The sequence below is a fragment of the Benincasa hispida genome, chromosome 5 (genome assembly GCF_027475165.1).
Source record: "Benincasa hispida cultivar pf3 chromosome 5, pf3_genome.v1.1, whole genome shotgun sequence".
In the NCBI taxonomy this organism is placed as follows: Eukaryota; Viridiplantae; Streptophyta; class Magnoliopsida; order Cucurbitales; family Cucurbitaceae; genus Benincasa; species Benincasa hispida.
This window is the reverse complement of record NC_143482.1, coordinates 58,477,832-58,497,686: the sequence shown is the minus strand read 5'-3', so window position 1 is coordinate 58,497,686 and position 19,855 is coordinate 58,477,832. Positions and strand designations below refer to the sequence as shown.

The 19,855-nt window shown below is 33.0% G+C and overlaps 1 protein-coding gene across 1 annotated transcript; it reads right to left on the bottom strand.

Moving 5' to 3' along the window:
* Positions 1 to 4,456: 4,456 nt before the first annotated feature.
* On the bottom strand, positions 4,457 to 7,806 carry LOC120088982 (uncharacterized). Its single transcript, XM_090313624.1, has 12 exons — positions 7,732 to 7,806; positions 7,466 to 7,534; positions 7,135 to 7,332; positions 6,906 to 7,044; positions 6,468 to 6,769; positions 6,072 to 6,422; positions 5,801 to 5,999; positions 5,539 to 5,644; positions 5,344 to 5,445; positions 5,065 to 5,199; positions 4,917 to 4,974; positions 4,457 to 4,624 (listed from the first exon to the last, which is right to left on the bottom strand). Exons 1-12 carry the CDS (start codon positions 7,804 to 7,806, stop codon positions 4,457 to 4,459), a joined length of 1,902 nt encoding a protein of 633 aa, XP_090169750.1.
* Positions 7,807 to 19,855: the final 12,049 nt, after the last annotated feature.

Here is a 19,855-nt window from a genome sequence, read left to right as displayed (position 1 = left end):
TGTTTTCAAGTTAATTGACAATGGATGGAATGTTTTAAATGTTCTTGAAAATTTTTTAGATGGTTTTTTTAAGGTAAATAGTTTTTTTGAATGAATATACTTATGGTTGAATTTAAAATTTAAATAGTTAATATGAAATTTAAAACTATAAACGGAGAATGATATATAGAAATATATGAATAAATAAAATTATGATGCAAATAAAGTTTGTGAAACAAATTGATATAAAAGTGACATAATAACCTATCTTAATTATTATTTCGTGAAGTAATTTTTTTATAGTGGTTCGAATGCAGTGACTTGAAAAGCAAATAAAAGCCTAATTTTTATATAATTTTTTAAGTGAAACTTCTGGTTTAGGGGATTTTAAAAAAATCAAAATAGGACAAATATTTGTTGGTTATTTTATTTATTTATTTTTATAAAACCTCGAGATCCATCGAAGTCTTTATTTTTTTTCACTATATTTTATTTAAATTGTCTATAATAATAATTTGACATATGTGTCATAAATTTAAAATAATATAGATTTAAAATGTCTATAATAATCATTTGATATATGTATCCTAAATTCTAAATAATACAATCCCTAAGTGAATAAAATTACAAGGTTATTCTATTTCGTTAATTTAATAATATTTTTTTAAAAAATGTAACGTATTTATACATTTATGTTTGGGAAAATAATGAATGAAAAATAGAGGAGGAATTAAAACATTTATTAAAACACAATAAAAATTTGAAAAATGAAAAATGAAAAATGAAATAAAATGTGTAAATATTCAGAGTTGAAATAATATCATTATGGAGAAAAATAAATTAAAGAATTCAGTTGATTTTTCATCATCAATAAATCTCCATATAATTTAAATCTAACCAAACAAAAAAATTTAATGGTTAGGAATCCAAAAAAAACTTATACAAATGAAAGATTTAACCAATTTTTTTTTGTTGTCAAAATAATAACATTAAATAAATTAATGATTCTCAAGGCTGACTTTAATTTCAATGGCTAAAAATCTAAAAAAAAAATAATAATAATAATTAATAGGGGTGTTCATGGGTTGGATTGGGTTGGGTTGAAAGACGTTTCAGACCCAACCCAATTGTTCCAAATAACGAACAACCCTTATTGAAAAATGAACCTAATCTAACCCAATCATTAAATATTTGAGTTGGGTACCCAACCATGAAATATTTGGGTTGGGTTGGGTTGGTTCGGGTTAATCGGGTCATATACGTAAAATTTTGTTCTAAAAAGAAGCAAAACGTAAATATGTAAAAATCTAATTTAAATATTTTTATATATTGAATTAAGATTAACAACTCAATTTCAATTTATATAGTGAAAATTTTCTTTTTAAAGCGCAAAGAAACTAATTTTGAGAGTTGTTAAAAAATAAATTATTCAAAAAAATATTTAAATTAAACAAAATTAAAATCAATATATGTATAAATAATTGTGTTATGAGTAATAAAAAACATATTTTAAAGTTAATAATAAATTCGGGTTGGTTTGGGTTATACTAGGTGAATTCATGAACCAACCCAACCCATAAAATTTTCATTTATTTGAACCCAACTCAACCCAAATCAGGTTAGGTTGGATTGATCGATTTTTTTGGGTTATCAGCTTTTTTTTAACACCCCTAATTAAGATAAGGGATAAAATGAAATATTTTTTAAAAAAATTTTAGGGTTGAAATAGCAACATTAAATAAATTAATGAATTCTCCAGCCCGTCGGTTTAATTTTCATAATCAAATAAATCTTCATCTAATTAAAATCTAACAAACTTTAATTTCAATAGCTTGGAATCTAAAAAAATTAATTAAGAGAATTGATACAAATTAATATTTAATTTTGAATAATAATATATTAATAAATAGAAACTTGTTCATCACTGAATAATAATATTTAATTTTGATTTAGCTATACAATATTTACCAATTTTATATATACGTTAAAATAATATTATTGAATTTTGTTCATGATTGAATAATAATATTTAAATTCGTTAAAAAATATCCTAAAATTATGAGATTATGCCGATAGAGAACCTACTTCTAAATTAAAAATAAAATTAAATGAACTCTATATTTCTGTCAATTTCTCCCATCATTATTTGTTATTCCCTAATTTTCTCAAATCTCTTTGTATCCCCCATCCTCTTATTTTCTCTTTATTTCTTCTCCATCCCAATGATTTTCTCCATATCTTAACCAACTTTCTTTATTTTCTGTACAGTATGAATATCAATTAAAAATAAACATAAATATCAATTGAAAATAAACTCATCTCATATTATAATTAAAAAGGCAATAAAACGTATCAATAATGATAAAGCCTTTGCTTAATAATATACCAAAATCTACAAATGCGGATAAACAAACATATGTCACAAAAACTTGCAACTGCAATAAAAAATAACAAAACTGTATATCAAAATATCATAAAAAAGGAGTCGGGTCCCCACAGGGATGTGGTCAAACCGGAGATAAAAACCATCCCCGCCCTATCCCCGTCCCCGACCCCGCCCTGAATATATTTTTTTAAAATAATAATAACATTAATATATATATACATATACATATCAATAGCTAGTTTTATTATTTTAACCTTTTTTCTTAATTTTTAATTCATTTCATAATATAATTATATTAATTTTTTTTATTAAATCTACAATGTTTTTAATTATTTATTTAAATAATTAAAATATAATAATACTATTTTGTTATATCAAATATTTAAAATTTAAATATAAATACAAAAAATTAATTGATTTTAAATAAATAAATAAATATAAATATAAATATAAACGAGAAAATTTTCTCCGTGGGGACCCGATCCCCGAATGAGAATTCCTCGACCCCGACCCCGACCCCGACTCCCCGTGGGAAGGAGACGGGGATGGGAAGTGCATCCCCGGCCCCACCCCGCCCTATTGCCAACCTTATTTACAACCATGATACAAAATAGAAATCTACAAACGATTATTATGGACAAATAAAAAAAAAGTGGGAAAAGAGAAATATTCTCTATAACATAACCACTTATGAATACATCACAAATTTGAACAAAAATATAAAAGTTTGATCTAAAAAAGTAATCTCATTAAAAATCTACATTTCAATAAATAAAAACCAATCAAATCAAACCCCAATCATCTTCATAACACAATCACAAATTTCGAATGATTTGTTCATCGTTTTCTTTTGTCAAAAAAAGAAAAAACAAATCCACAAAAATCCTCAATTCACACTAATTCTAAAATCCATGGAAATTTGCAGTGTAATGATAGAGTAAAAAAATGTGAATTTATCATGGGAGTGGATGAATCATGTGTGAATCCAATAGTCATTCATCCATGCCCATCATCAAAATTTTCAAAATTATGAAACTTAGTGAAACGACCACTAACTTTTTAAAAATCATGATCATTGTTATTGGGATCCAACGACTTTTAAAGAAGAAATCACCATCCAACAAAACTAATTTTATGAAAGTACTTAATGATAAAAAGTTTCCATCGTGTTATAAAGAGTTAGTTATCCTAAAAAGATTTTAAAATGAAGGGGTTGAAAGATTTTTTTTTTTTTTTTTTTTTAGAATAGGTGATATTATTATACAACAACAATGGGATCCCACAACCCGGGATCAAGGCATCAAAGCATCAAAGTACAAGCAAAGATAGGGTAACAAAACCAAAAACAAAGTCTACAAGATAAGAACAAAACAAAACCAACACAAAAAACAAACACGCAGGCCACGAGAGAAAACCAGAGAAAAGAAACCAAAATCTCACAAACAAAGGACAACAGCAAAACAAAGAACAATGAAAAGTACAACAAGAAAACATCTGTAAACACACTATATAAGACCAAGAAGATCAACCCGCCAGGAAGAAGCACGAGCACGAACCGTAGAGACCATAAGGTGAACCAGAGTTGACATCGACCTCAGTCTACTTTCATGCAATCGTCGATTATGTTCTTGCCAGATGTAGTATATGGAAGCACACCAGAATACACGGAATAACTTACTACGCACCCCCTTACCCGACCTCATTCAACACAACCAACTCAACTCCACATCCCAACCCGCCACCCGATGCGACGAGCCCAACTGACGCAACACACCAGATTACACCTCTCTCCCAAACCCACACTCAAAAAATAAATGATCTCGCGACTTCACATCTCCCCCACACAGAAGGCACCCCCTATAACACATCCCAACTCCTCAACCAATCCTGCGTACCCAACCCGTTCCTCACAGCTAACCACACACAGAAGGAGTGACGTGGAATACCACCCCCCGTCCACAAAATACCAGCCCAAGATACCCTAGGACGACGAGGACGCAAATTCTCCCACGCACTAGCGATAGAAAATCGACCACTCGCATCCGGCACCCACATCTAATAATCTTCCCCCCTCACTCTAGGCCCCACTGCCTAAATAAGACCCCATATCTCAAGAAACTCCCAAGACACTGTAGGCCAACTCCAATCTCCTTCACCATCCATGAATTCTGACAACCGCGCCTCCAAACTACTCTTTGCATCATAAACCACCGTAAACCCATAGGAATCCAAAATCGCACCCCCCCGGCAGCCAAGGATCTCACCAAACAAAACAAGACCGATCATCACCAACCATCAAATGAACCAAATGCTTGAATCTGTTTATATTTCGCAAGATAGCCTTCAAGCACCAAGACCTCTCAACCTCACTCCGAATAGCCTACAAACACCGCCCACGCAAAATATAAGCCTCCACCCACGCCACCCATAATAAACCTGATTTAATTAAGAGAAGCTAGAGCAACTTCATAATAGCAACCTGGTTCCAAGATGCCACATGCTTCACACCCCCCCCCCCCCCCCCCCCCCCCCCGCCCAGCGGCATGCATACCTCATCCCATGCCACCCATGCATCACCCCGACTCACTGCATTACCCTTCCATAAATAACTATGTAATAGACGATCAACCTCATGAGTTACACACGCAGGCAACACGAAGATGCTACACCAAAACACCTGAAAGGATTGTAAGAAAGACCTAACAAGTTGTAGCCTCTCAGCAAATGAGAGGGACCACACTGCCCAGCTTCTAATACGAGCTGTAATCCTCTGAATCAAAGGAGCACAATCCCCAGCCTTCAATCGACCCGCCAATAAAGGTAAACCCAGGTACCTAATAGGCAGCGAACCAAGAGAGCAACCTATAAACACAGCTAGTTCCTCCGCCTCCCCAGACTCCACACCCGCAATAAACATGGAACTCTTTCCAACATTAGCAACTAACCCAGACAACCCTGCAAAATCTACCAGGACCTACCTCATAAACTCCAAAGAATCTCTCTCAGCTGCACAGAAAATCATCAAATCGTCTGCAAAAACTAAATGAGTCAGGCTCACACGCTCACACCGATCATGGAACCTAAACCACATAGGAGGATTATTCAACAACCTAGACAATACCTCCATCACCATCACAAACAAAAAAGGAGACAACGGATCCCCCTGCCTCAACCTTTTCCTACTAGGAAAAAATCCCTCAAAGGAACCATTAACCATCACAGAGAACATAGGCGAAGTAACACAAGTCCTCACCCAACTAACAAACTGGAGGGGCGTACCTATAGCCAGCAACACACTAAACAAAAAATCCCAATTTACCGAATCATACACCTTTTGAAGGTCTACCTTCAACACACAACGCGGCTTCCCTCTACCCTCCTTATATCCCCTCACAAGCTTCTGACACAATAATGTGTTTTCAAAAATCGACCTACCCGGAGCAAACACAGACTGATTACCACTGATGAAAGCAGGCAACCACAACCGCAATCTTTCAGCTAAGATCCTCGAGATACACTTGTACACAACATTGCAACAAGAAATAGGACAAAACTCCTCTATACGTTTAACTCCCCGTCTCTTTGGGATAAGAGTGATAGTAGTAGAATTAACTCCACCAGGAAGGTAACAAGACTAAAAAAAATTCAGCACAACATCACAGAAATCATCCCCAACCACATGTCAAGCAGCTCTGTAAAAATCAACCGAAAACCCATAAGGCCCATGAGCCTTTCCAAACTTCATCGAGAATAAAGCCTTCTTAATCTCATCTCGACTCACTGGGCGACTAAGCTCCTCCACCCCCTCCTCGGACCAGCTGAATTGCACAATATCCCCAATTCTGGCAGTAAGATCCCTATACCCCACTGGTTGAGACCCTAAACAACCCCAAAAGAAATCTACTGCCATCCCTGCCACCCTGTCATGCACCATCTGGCGAATCCTCTCAGCATCCACGACCGTAAATAAATCACTGCAGCTGCGTTGAGAACGAACACAACGATGAAAGAAAGTTGTGTTCATATCACCTAACTCCAGCCACCTCACCCTGGCCTTCTGTCAGAGCAACGCCTCATCCAATCTCAGTACTGATTAAAACACCTCAGTGGCCTGAGCCGCCTCTACACACACCGACTCTAAAGCAAGACCCCTTTCTACCTTCGCCTGAGCAACCTCCATAACCTGCCTAGCCGCCCTCACCTCATTAGCTAACACAGAGATACGCCTCCCAAATGAAGCACGTAAAACTCTCTTTACTGCCTTCAAATTTCGCACAAAGTTGACCATAGGGGATACATCCTCAGAACTTCTCCATACTGACCTGATAGTATCAATAAAATTTTGAGCCTCTGTCCAATGAGAAAAATAACGAAAAGTGGGAGGCGGCCTACTCTTCGTCTCCCCTGTAGACACCAAAAGAGGGTTATGATAAGAAATTCCCCACTGACCAACCCTAACCTTCGAATACGGAAAAGCTACCTTCCATGCCTCATTAGACAAGCAACGATCCAATCGGCGTAGTCCAAGTAAACCAGTTACCTGTCACACCCAACTCAATCAGATCTGCTTCCAATAACGCCCCATCAAACTCCTTCATCTCCCTCAAGCTAGGGCAACCACCAAAATCCTCTAAACTACTACGAATAACATTAAAATCCCTCAAAACAACTCCAGGAAGCTGTCACGAGACACATACATCCATCAGCTGAGACCACAAGTTCCTCCTCTCGTTCACGTGATTAGAGGTATACACAACATCGATATGTACCCTAGTAGTAGATACAATATCTACTAAGGTTCCAAAAATGAACTGATCCCCACTGACATCAATAGAAAACTCATAGACATTCTTCCGCCATATCACCCAGATCCTCCCAACACTTTGCACACTATAGCTACACACACAATTCCATGCATCACTAAACCTACCCATCACCATACCAAAATTTTCACGACGAACCCTCGTCTTAAGCAAACAGCATAAAGTAACAGAGGATGAAGCCAGAAAGTCTGTCACCACCCTACACTTAACAGGGTTGTTCAACCCCCTAACATTCCAGGAACACCAAATCATGGACCTTTCAACAGATCACACCTACCACCTCCACTGGGCCTTTGCCCGAACTCTCAAACATCTCATCCATAATAGACAATGGATCAGGATCTGCCTGCACTAGAGCCAAAGTTAGGGAGTCTCCCCCCTCATCACACAAAATATCAAACTTATTGCGATCATCAACATGCTTTACAAACCCCGTAATTCCAGGGGACCCATAAAATGCTCTTTCCTCAAGGGCACCGAGTCCGATGACCCACTGCCACCCCTATGGCCTACACCTTTTCTATCCCGCCTACGATGACTGACCATAGTAAACTCATCAACACTCCCCACACCCTTACTCCCAACCACTGGGTTATCTCTCTTTTCACCATTACCCATGTTCTGCCCTTTCCTCACACTTTCAGTACCCCAATTCTCCCCCAAACATCCCTCATTAACCGCCACAATACACAACTTTTAACTCTTTTCCACACCCTGCTTCTCACACACAACCCCAGTATGCCCAAAGGATCCACAACAAGCACACCTACGAGGTTTCCACTTATACACTACTGGAATAATAAACTTTTGACCCTGCATTCTAACAGTGACTGAAGGGAACATTAACGAATCACCATCCACTTGAACATAAACCCTCGTATACGATAACCGCCGCCGCTCTCTTGTTGCAACATCAAAAGAGACAGGTTTACCCACGGCACTACTAAACCCCTATCCGTCCACAACTCTAGGGGAACACGCTCCAGTTTAATTCAGATAGGAACAAAATAAAAAACAAAGGTTCCAAAAACAATACATGGGGACCACTGTCATAATAAAATGGGTTTGCCACCCAAGTGCCACAGACCATTCTCCAACACCCAATCTCTTGACTTTACCTTCTGAAATTTAAAGATAATCAAACCGTTCTCCAACAAGGCAATAGTTGGCATCTCTACGCGTCCCCAAATTCTCTGAATAATTCGACAAATAACAGTATACAAGAGTTTGGCATCCACAAGCTGACCAACCAAAGATTTCTTCCACAGACAAATACCCTCTTCAATAATTTCCTCACAAGGTTTAACAATAACCTTATCATCTTCAACCACTGGGGGAATGAACTCTAAATTTCCCCTCAACTTCGATCCAAAAAGGGCCGCCCACGAATTACCCCCTTTCATGCCGTAACCAAAACCATCAGAAACACCCCTCTCCTCTAACAGGACCGACTTAGGACCAAACCCCTAGCTAAACCAGTTTTGGGAACTGACTCCTCTCGAACATAAAGGTCCCGTGTGTCCACCGAGCGACCCTCACTACCAAAAGGTCCAGCCCTGTGAAACCCCCTCTCTACCTGACTTCTGCCCCCCCTCCCTCCTCCCTCCGAGCCTTCTAACTTCGGCCCAGCACCACGCAACCCACCCATCAAAACCCCCCACTCCTTTTGACCCTTTTCCTAGCTCTCCCAGAACTAGACCACCCCACAACTTCGATCACCCCAATTCCATCAAGGCCCAACCCAACACCCCTCACAACCCGATTTTCATCCGAGCCCCTAACACCCTCAAGGCTCCCAAACACACCCTTCATACCCTAGTCCCCAACTCCACAAGAGCCCAAACTCTCCTGCCCATCAACTAACCCAAAACCCAGCCCACCCAGATCAATACCCACCGAATCTAGGTTAGACGACAATTATTTCCCTTCAATTGCCTCCGAAACACCCACCGATGACCCCCCCAGCCCTACTTTGTCAACACTTCTCGTACCAGACCTGTCACCCTCCTCAGAACGACCGTCAGACAACCCTAAATCCTTCACCTCCGAAGAACGAGCATCAATCTCCGGTCTAAGCAGACGAAAGGGTTGTCGAGAAACTCGACCTCCATTCTTCTCCTTCAGTCTTAAAGGCGACCGTTTACGCACCATCGTCACCCGCTTCCACTGTGGTTAGCCCGCACCTCAATACCTAAAGGCACGAACTACCTTGGATCAGAACAACTGCGAGCACGCCAAACAAACCGAGCCAGCAAGAACAGACAGAGATGAATTGAATGAAGACCAACGACAGCGACCCTCCACCAGACCTGAACAGACCTAGACAACGACTGACTAAACGAACTGACGAACGACGGAACAAACCACCAGTGGAATGGACGACCTGAAGCGGAGAAGAAACCGACTTGGAGATGACTGACAAATAGTCGAACTGGAATGGTGAAGAAACCGGCACCGGAACTGAACGGAACGTGAGGAACGGACGACCGACCACCTTCGAACGGACCACCTACGACAGCGGCGGTGTTAACCCTAGAAGACGAGGTGCCTGACTCTCTTTCTTTCAAGGGTTGAAAGATTTTATAATGAAAGGGTAGGAGGCTTTTAATAAAGTAGTTGTTTGAAGAGCAAAAAGTGTAGATTTAAAATATCTTAGGTGAAGAGGAAAAATAAAAATTACGAGCAAAAGGGAAAAGATAAATTTTGAAAAAGTAGTAACGACAAAATGGGGAGTCAAAATTTCTCCCCATTTTGCTCCTTTTAATATATATATAAAAAGTTTAAAATTTGATTACCTTGGGTGTGTTTGGGGCAAGGATTATCCTAAACTATAATAACCACATCTTGCTACAGTAAATAATATTTTTCTTTCCCCAATTAGCTACCATCAACACTATTTCACCCCATTTGCTATCTATATACTATTTGCTACAATTTTTACTATTTTACATTCATCATTTACTTTTTTTTATTATTTGCTACCGTGTTTACTATTTCCTTCTCAAACCAAAATAGTTTATACCCCAAACACATACTATTATAATCCAAATTAAAATAATCTACACCTAAACACAAACTATTATAACCCAACTATAATAACCTAAGATTGTGATAACCAACTCCTTATCCCAAACAATCCCTTTGTTTTATGATATTTGTCTTTGTTTAAAGTTTGCAATAAATATCATAGATATTTAGTATTTGACATTTGAATTTTATGAAATTTTAGTTAGTAGTCATATGTGTTGTATATAAATATACATATTTTTAATTAAAAAAAGTTATAACTTAACAACCCAACCCTTAAAATTTGGGTTACAGTTATTTGGGTCCTTTGGATTGTCAATCCAACCAACCCAAAATTTTGAATTGGTCCAAAAATTACTCTCAGATCTATTTAAAAAAAAAAAAAAAAAAAAAAAAAATAGATTTTGTGAATCAAATAATGCAGATTCAAAAACAATATCTTTATGTTTTGAATTTTAAATTTTAAAATGCATAATTATATTAAATAAAGATAAAAACATTTAAAAATACTATGTCATGTTGTAAATTGATTTTTTAATTAAAATATGTATTGTGTGATGTATTATAAATTATATAATTTTATAAATAACAATTATATAAAATTGTTTAACATAAAGCATGTTCTTAAATAAATTAATAACAATTTATTGTAAACTATATTAAGTGGGTAGCTACAACCAATTTTATAATTTAAAAATATAGTACAAAATACTTTTTAAACAATTGTTTAATTAGAATCTACAAACACATTCATGAAATATAACTTTGTTTTCAAATTTCTTACCAAACAAACCCTTAAATTTCGATCCTTAATTTTTATTGATAGATGTGTTTGAAAGGTTATTTTTTCTTATTATTATTTTAAATGTTGACATGACATTTTTAATTTATTATTGATTTATTTTGTGGACCCATATAATTCTTAAATACCGAAGCAATGAATAGAGGAAGTATGAACAAAATTTCCATCTATCCTAGAAATTTCTCTAGTATGGTAGTAGTTGCAATTGTACACTCAAAATTTTAATGATAAAAATTGATGTGTTACAATTAGATCCTCAAACTTTTCTAGTTGATATATCCTATTGACTAAATTTGGGTTTTGATAATCAACATCATTTGCACAATCTATTACAAAATAAAGACAATTTCTTTGTGTATTATTTGTAATTATGAAATTCATTTTCTTTCGATATGCGATGATAATTTAGACTTAAAATATATCTCATAGCTCCAATCATGGATTAAACTATCGATATTTAGTTTTCCTTTTATCTCTTGGTTTTTTATTAGAATGTAATTCATCCAAATATAACCATTTCTTTTGTATTGAAATCATATTAGTTTGAGGATTTTAATATTCGAGAATTAGGGATTTAAATATCCAAAATTTACCTAATACCATTTTCATATCATACTAACTATAACAAACCAACTTTTAGAACTCTCAACAATCTTTTTCCACGAAGACGCTTAAACAATTTGTTATAGTTTTGACATTTGCTTTTGAGATAGTCGAAAAATTTTAGATTAATGTCGTAACCTAATTGATGACATTAAGAAAGTAGAAGCCAAGAAGTTAATTTAGGTCTAAAATTAAATTATATATGTGAATGATATGATTTGCAAACAAGAGAAAGGTTAACACAATTAATTAATTCATCCTCAACATAGTATCCATTGGTAAAGTTTCCTATGGCTCAACTACTAATCTTTGATTCTCCTTATGGCTTATGCAATATTTCAATATTGGGTGTAATTGAGCTTTTTTTTTTTTTTTTTGCCAATAAATTATACCAAAAATGATTTTATTTCCTGTCAAGAAAAATAACAGATGAAATTACCACTAACAAATATGTTAAACAATGAGTGGAATAAATTTTGGTCAGAAAAAACAATAATTTACTAAAGGACTTAATATTTTCTCTAGTTTAAATAGATTTTATGAGAATATAGAAAATAATAAAATTCTGATTTTCTAGAGAAAAGATTAAAAGATGAGATTATTTCAACAAAACAAGAAAAGTCTATTGAAATAAATGGTTAATTTTAGTCGAAATAAAAATCGAAATATAAGTAATAATTTTAATAGAAACAAAGATTTAAATATTTGTTAGTAATTTATATATTCATAAATTGAATAATTTAACATCGATATTAAAATTAATCGATATCTTCGCTCTCTATCATTGTTATCTATTATTAACACGCATGATAATAAGAACAAAATCTCTATACTAAAAAACTTTTAAAAAATTTATACTAAAGAGAACTAACAATAAATTCTATAACATAATATACAAACAATTTAATTACCAATTGAAAATATTTCTATAATTTTTTTTAATTTATAAGAATATCTATTGGTATATTCATAAATTGAAATCGTGATATCAATATGGATGTCGTTATTATTCTAAGCTTGAATAAGCTTTCTAAAGGAATATAAATTTAACATTTACTAAAATAACTCCCAATTTTAAATTCATCTTTTAGTTAATTAACTTTATTTAATATTAAAATTATAACAATTTATATATATATTATAATAGGCATTAGATAGATGTCCAAGTTTAGTGTCAAAAGCCAAGTGTCCTCCTTACATTACTACATGTATTAGCCATATGTCATATAATAATTAATAATCTATGTTTGATGTCCAAATGTGTCTTGTCACATCCTACTTTCCAAAATCCCTATAAATAAATGGCCATTTATGGATTTTAAAAACACACATACATCGGATAAAATCTATGAATTTTGGGAAAAGTGGAGAATCTTGAGAAATTCTCATAATTTTTATATTTTGTTATTTTATTTTATTTTAATTATATATTATTATGTTATATTTTTCATATCCATGTTCTCCTTGGCTCCTGTCATTTCTCTCGCTAAAAGTAGGTCCTAAAGGTATATTGGTTTTTCCCTCTTCGTTATAACTAAATAATTTAACATTATTCTGCATATTTAATATCTTTTAAATTTCTAATAAGAAATATAATATTTTGTAATAGTATTACTATGAAAAATTTGATAAAATTAGAATTTGTAGCATTTGATATTGATGGTAATAATTATTTGTCATTAGTACTTGATGGCAACATATACATGGATGCCATAAAAATGTGATCATCAGAAAATAATTTTTCTTCATAAAGCTCATCGTAAATGAACATGTTAGAGAAGACATTTTTTTACATTTCGGATATACTCTTGCGATAGCAATATGGAGAGAAATATTTTAAAAGTATTATGCACTCATTTGATGTCTTCTCGTGGCTGAATGAAATAACGAGTTATTGATAATATATATATATATATATCAACAAACTAGATCAACAACATTCTCTGAAGTGAATGTTGTAAATTTTAATAATCGTGGATGAAAAATCACGAATCTCGACCAACTGAAACAACAATATTTCCTGAGTGAATATTGTGAATTTTAATAATAATCGAGATTGTAGTCGTGGTCGAGATCGTAATCGTGATAGAGGAATAAATAACTATTATTTTCATGGTGGTCGTTTTAATTATTCAAATTTTAAAAGAACCACACAAAATGATGATCACAAAAGAAAAGCTCCACAAGATAAGAATTCAAAATGTGTTGAAAATAAATGCTTCCAATGCGGAATAACGGGACATTAGTCACGTACCTGTCATATGTCAAAACACTTAGTTGATTTTTATCAAGCATCCATAAAGGAAAAAATAAAAAATATGGAAGCAAATTTTGCATATCACGATAATGACATATTTGGCCCATTCCATATGACAAATTTGGATGTGACGGACTTCTTTAAATCTCTTGAAGAGAAAATCGACATAATTAAAAGAACATCAAGTGTTTCCTTTGAGTTTGAAAATATCTAGACTTAATGTTGTTTTTTAAAATTCATATCCATGTTTTTTTTTCCCTCCTAGTAGATGTTAATCTTTGTATCTTCCAAATATTGTTTTTCTTATTGTAATTATTTTCTTCTAATGAAGAAACCTTGATCATTTTCATATGTTGGGTGACTAAAAAATGAGTGAAGAAAATCTATGTCTGGCCGATAGTACAACTACACAGACAATATTTACAAGTAAAAAAATATTTTTTCAAACTGACAATGTTGGTAGCAAAAGACGATACTGAAGGGATTGAAATTTTCCGCAATGGAAGCAATTGAATGCATTAGTCTCTAAATTTTGTTTTATAGAACAGAAAAATATATAGAATAGAAAACGATAAACAATATTAATTTAAGCATGTTATCTACTGTATTAAACATATAAAGAAGAAAGGGATAAAGGGAATCACACGCCCTTGAAGATCTATATCTTTGAGTTTCCTCTCAGCACGAACACAAACTGCTCCTCTCGATTTCCCAAACCCGCAACCACCGCAACCACAAACACAATGAACAGGATGAAGTGGACACCACCACAAGGTCTTCCTCATTATTCTTTAGGACGAGAAATCATGCAGAGGTGTGGGCTCACTCTCAGTTTTGGCTTAGGGAGGAGTACGCGATATTTGTCTGAGAAAATGTTTCTCTAGAACATAGAGAGAAGGAGAGAGAGGAAGAAGAAACAATTCCTCCCCTCTTTCCAATTTTTACGTAAGAATGAGAGATTTCTCCCTGCCCTTTTATTAATTCAAAATTCAAATTCAAATTTTGAATTTTAGTATATATATATATATATATATATAAATGAAAAATTATCAGAAATAGCACTCTTAACTTTTCATCTTTCAAAACTAGCACGCTTTGTAAAAAGTTGTTAAACTAGTTTTTCTCAGTGGATCTTGAGCGAGATCGACACCGATTTAGTTAAAAAATTTACTTTTTCTAACCTATGTTTTGGCCATAGGTTAACGTTGGGATTTTAGTAATTTTTTCAAATATCAGACAATCTATCAAAATCTTATACTAAATCTTATATATTTTCAAATTCTCTCCAAATTCGGTTATCTTTATCGAATATTATATTCAATTCAGACCTAGTTTTAGGTCAATTTCTATTTTCATGATTATATGAATTTCTAAATGGGGTCTTTTTAAATATAAAAAATATTTAAAAGTATTTACACTTTATAGCAAAAAGTTCCAAAAGTACAAATACTTTGGAACTTTTTGCTATAAAGTATAAATATTTTTAGGATTTTTCTAATATAAGAATTTTCCTTTCTAAATTTCCAAATGAATTTATCAATTAAATTTTGCAAAAGAAAAAGGTAAGATATGGAAAATATATAAAATCTCAGTATTAATCGGCCCAAAATTCACCAATTTCGGTGTTAATCTGCCTGAGATTCATATCGAGATCTTATATATTTTCCATATATATTTTTTAAAAAAATAATCTTTAAAAAATTTAAAAATAAAAATCAATCACCTGATATATATATATAAAAAAATCATTTGGATAATTGGTAAATTGATTTGAAAATTAGAAATCTAGCTAAAGATTTAAAAAATCACGTAAGATTTTAATATAATATTTGGTAAATATAATTGATTTTGGAAAAAATGTAAAAATATATAAGATTTGGTATAAGATTTAGGAAAATTGCATAGTATTTTGGAAAAATTACTAGAATCTTAGATCTCTCCATATGTACAGAAAAATGCCAAAAGGGCCAAAACAATTAATAAGTTAGAAAAAACTAATTTTTGTTTAACTAAATCTTGTTGGTCGATCTTGTCCGAGATGGACTGAGAAAAGCTATTTGAACGAGTTTTGTAAGGTGGAAACTTAAAAGTGTTATTTCAGACATTTTTCCTATATAAATATTAAACTATATGTTATATCACATATAACATATAACCTATAGTTTATATTATATCACGTATAATATAACCTATAGTTTTTAATAAATCACATTCATATAATTTAATATTTGAATCACATTCAAAGAACAACCCCTCTCATTAAACTATATAAATTTAATATGAATCATGTTCATATTAATTTTAACATATAGTTTCTATATAAATCATATTCACATAATTAATATTCTAATCATATTCAAATATTTATTTCTCTCATAAAACTATATAAATTTAATATGAATCATATTCACATTAAATTTTAACATATAGATTATATATGAATCATATTCATAAAATTAATATTCGAATCATATTCAAATATTTATTTCTCCCATAAAACTATATAAATTTAATATGAATCCTAATCAGATTAAATTTTAACATATAGATTTTATATGAATCGTATTCATATAATTAATATTTGAATCATATTCAAATATTTATTTCTCTCATAAAATTATATAATGTATCAACATACATTAGATTACATAATATATCTATATACATTATTTAATTATATTTTAAACAATTATATCCCTTTAATTAATTTGAACAATTCAAATTATACCAAAATTAATTTGGTTCTCATCCGTCCTCTTTGAGCTAACAAGGGAACCTTATATACCTATAAATTGAAGCTCTAGTGATACGAGATTAATGATTGAACTCATTTAATCAAATTATTCAATATTCATTAATTACTAATCACTCTACTAAAGATTGACAGCTGAATTCTTTGCACTATAGATATATTTTTGTGTCCATTGGATATAACCAATCAACAATGTGTGAAGGTTCGTGATTGAAATATATATATATGTTATATCAAATATAACACATAACCTATAGTTATTATTCAAGGAACCAGTGAAGGTTCGTGAGCAGAAATTGGGATCGGACCCAAATCCCAATTTTTACAGAATTTCCAATTTTACAAAATCAAATACAACATTATGCATTTAAAAAAAATTATAGCATGCTAAAAGTAAAATTAAAAGAGAAGTAAATAGGGTTTCAAGAAACCCTTACCTTTGAAGAATTTTTTTTCACGTTTTTCCTCTCCAAGAATAGTCACAAATAAAATGATCTCCAAATAACCACTACCACCCAAAACCTTCTGTATTCTTTGGGATGAGAATCCAAAGAGTTTGTGGGCTCTTGGTTTTTGGAAAAAGAGAGGAATTGAGAGAGGAGAAGAAAGATTGAAAAACTTTAGGAATTTTTGCAGAACAGTTATGTATTACTCCTAGGGGAGGGAAGTTATTTCCCCCCCTTAGTTCCTTAATTTAAAAATTAAATATACGTTATATATAACATATTATATCATATATAATATGATATATGTTATATCATATTATATCGTGACTATATGTTATATCATATATAACATATTACCTATGGTTTAATATTGTATCATATACAATATAACCTACAGTTTTAATTTTTTCAACAACGATATTTAATATAAATCTCATTTATATTAAATTTAATTATATGAATCCAATTCACATAATTAATATTTGAACCATATTCAAATATTTATTTCCTCTCAAATAAACTTTATATTATAATGTATCAAATACATTTAGTAATTATATCATATATAATTAAATTAAATAATTTTATCATATATAATTAATTTCCTCAATTAGTTTGAATAATTAAAATTAATCCAAAATTAGTTATCATTTAATCCTTGTTGAGCTATAGAGAGAACCTTATGGACTTGTAGATTGAAGCTCCAATGGTATGAATAATTAATTAAACTCCTTTAATTAAATAACTCAACATCCATTAACTGTCGAGCACTCCACTAAAGACTGATAGCTGCATTTTTCGCACTACAGATATATTTCTGTGTCCATTGGATATAATTAGTCAACAGTGCGATGACCCTTCATAAATTGCTTGTAAGTACAACTAGGCCAAAATTACTATTTTGCCCATATAGTTATGTTCGCTTGCTATCATGAGATGCTTTAGAAGTGTATAAAGTAAAACAGATTGGAAGAATAAAGTCTAAGTGCTACGTTCTGTCTTGATGCGTTTAAATGAATGCAACGCGTTGGGGCGTTAGTATTATGCACAGAAGGCACATAACTCCTTATAATAACGTTCAAGTTTTCTAGATTAAACCAAAGTATAAATCTAATCTAGGTTTCTGGCAAGTCCAGGGTCGATCACAGGGATTCAGTTTCACTAACACAGATTATGCGTTGTACTTGCAGTAGGAGGTTTTTCCCTAAATAAATGTGAAAGATGTATTATTTACTCTAACATGCTATGCATGTGCAAGACAATACAAAAGAGTTGAGTGGAAAATGAAGGATCATGTGAAAATGGAATTTAAGTAGGTGGATGTGTCGATTAAAGATAATTGCACACAACTGATATATTGTGGATGAAATGGGATGGGTTGCTTATCTTTCTGTTCATGCGTTAGACATCATTCAACACTTCTCAATGCGAATAACATAAAAGCCTATCTCTTGGGTGCATGCGTCTAACCTAGAATGCAAAAAACACCAGTAAGTCTATCTCTAGCTGTACTAGCCATTCTACTTAATGCGGCTTAGCTATTCTTTCGAACAACTAAGTAAAGAAGCTTTCACCGAGTTGTCAAGTTGGTTTAGGCGTTGGAACAAAATTATGCATGAAGTACTAATGCTTTCAACATAAACAGAAGATAAACAATAACAAAAGTGATGATCATATATATGAATTTTATAAAGGATCAATGAGTCTTTACAAAGAACTATATTCAATCAAAATGAAATGAAAATGATATTAAGAGAGAGACTGAGTCAAGCCAAAGAATACAATCTCTTGTAGTTCTTTGACTCAATCTTGTTGTGTACAATCACTTTATAGAGCCGAGGACATAGTATCTTTCTCAAGAATAACTTTCTCCACTCCCTGGCTGGTGGTGGTGGTGGTTCTCAGCTCCTTCGATCATCTTACACCTCGGCACAGCTTGTACAAACTAAAACTAAGTCTATAAATTTATAGAGAGTATGGAGCTTCTAATTGTCTAAACTCTTAATTTTGGAGGGTCTTCAAGTATTTATAGGCATTGGTCTCATCCACTTGGAGGATGGCCTGCATTTAAGTCCATGCCCTGGTCAGTATTAAACTCTATGTCCTGGTTGGCCGCCTGACCTCTGGAAGCTTTACAGATGCCGCCTACTGCTGGAAGCTTTTCAGACGCCGCCTGCTACAGGTGCCCATGCTTGCAAGTGGTGATATGACAAAATCAGCCCAGAGCAATGAATCTTCTATGCTTTGAATTCCCTCTGACGCATGGCTCATGTGTTAGCGTGTTTCCTGCGGCACTTGTCTAATGCGTTATTGTCAGTTTTTGCGTTGAAATCCTGCAAAGTAGTGCGTTAGCGTTGCGATTTTTAGTGATAAACTTATTTTACATGAAATTGCTATTGTTTAAGTAAATCCATGCGTTTCTATTAAAAATGGGGAGAGTTTATCATTAAAAACTTTAATTGTTTTAACTTAAGAGCAAAGATAACTTGTATTTTTACAAGTTATCAAGTTACATCTAACTCCCTAAGTACCATTGATCCCTTTAATGAACAATAAATCATAGTCCAACTATGACTAAACCCCTCTCGGGCCAAGAGAGAGTGTGGCGCCACATTGTTCAAGCCCTGTAATTGACCTTTAAGAAAGCAATTTATCTACTTACTCTGACCTCATGAAACGAGTGAATTTCGTCTTGTTTAGCTATGTTCTCAGCTCCCCAATCAAACAAGTCCCCAAAATGGTAGGCTTATTGAGTTGGTGATCTAGCCACTATCACCTAT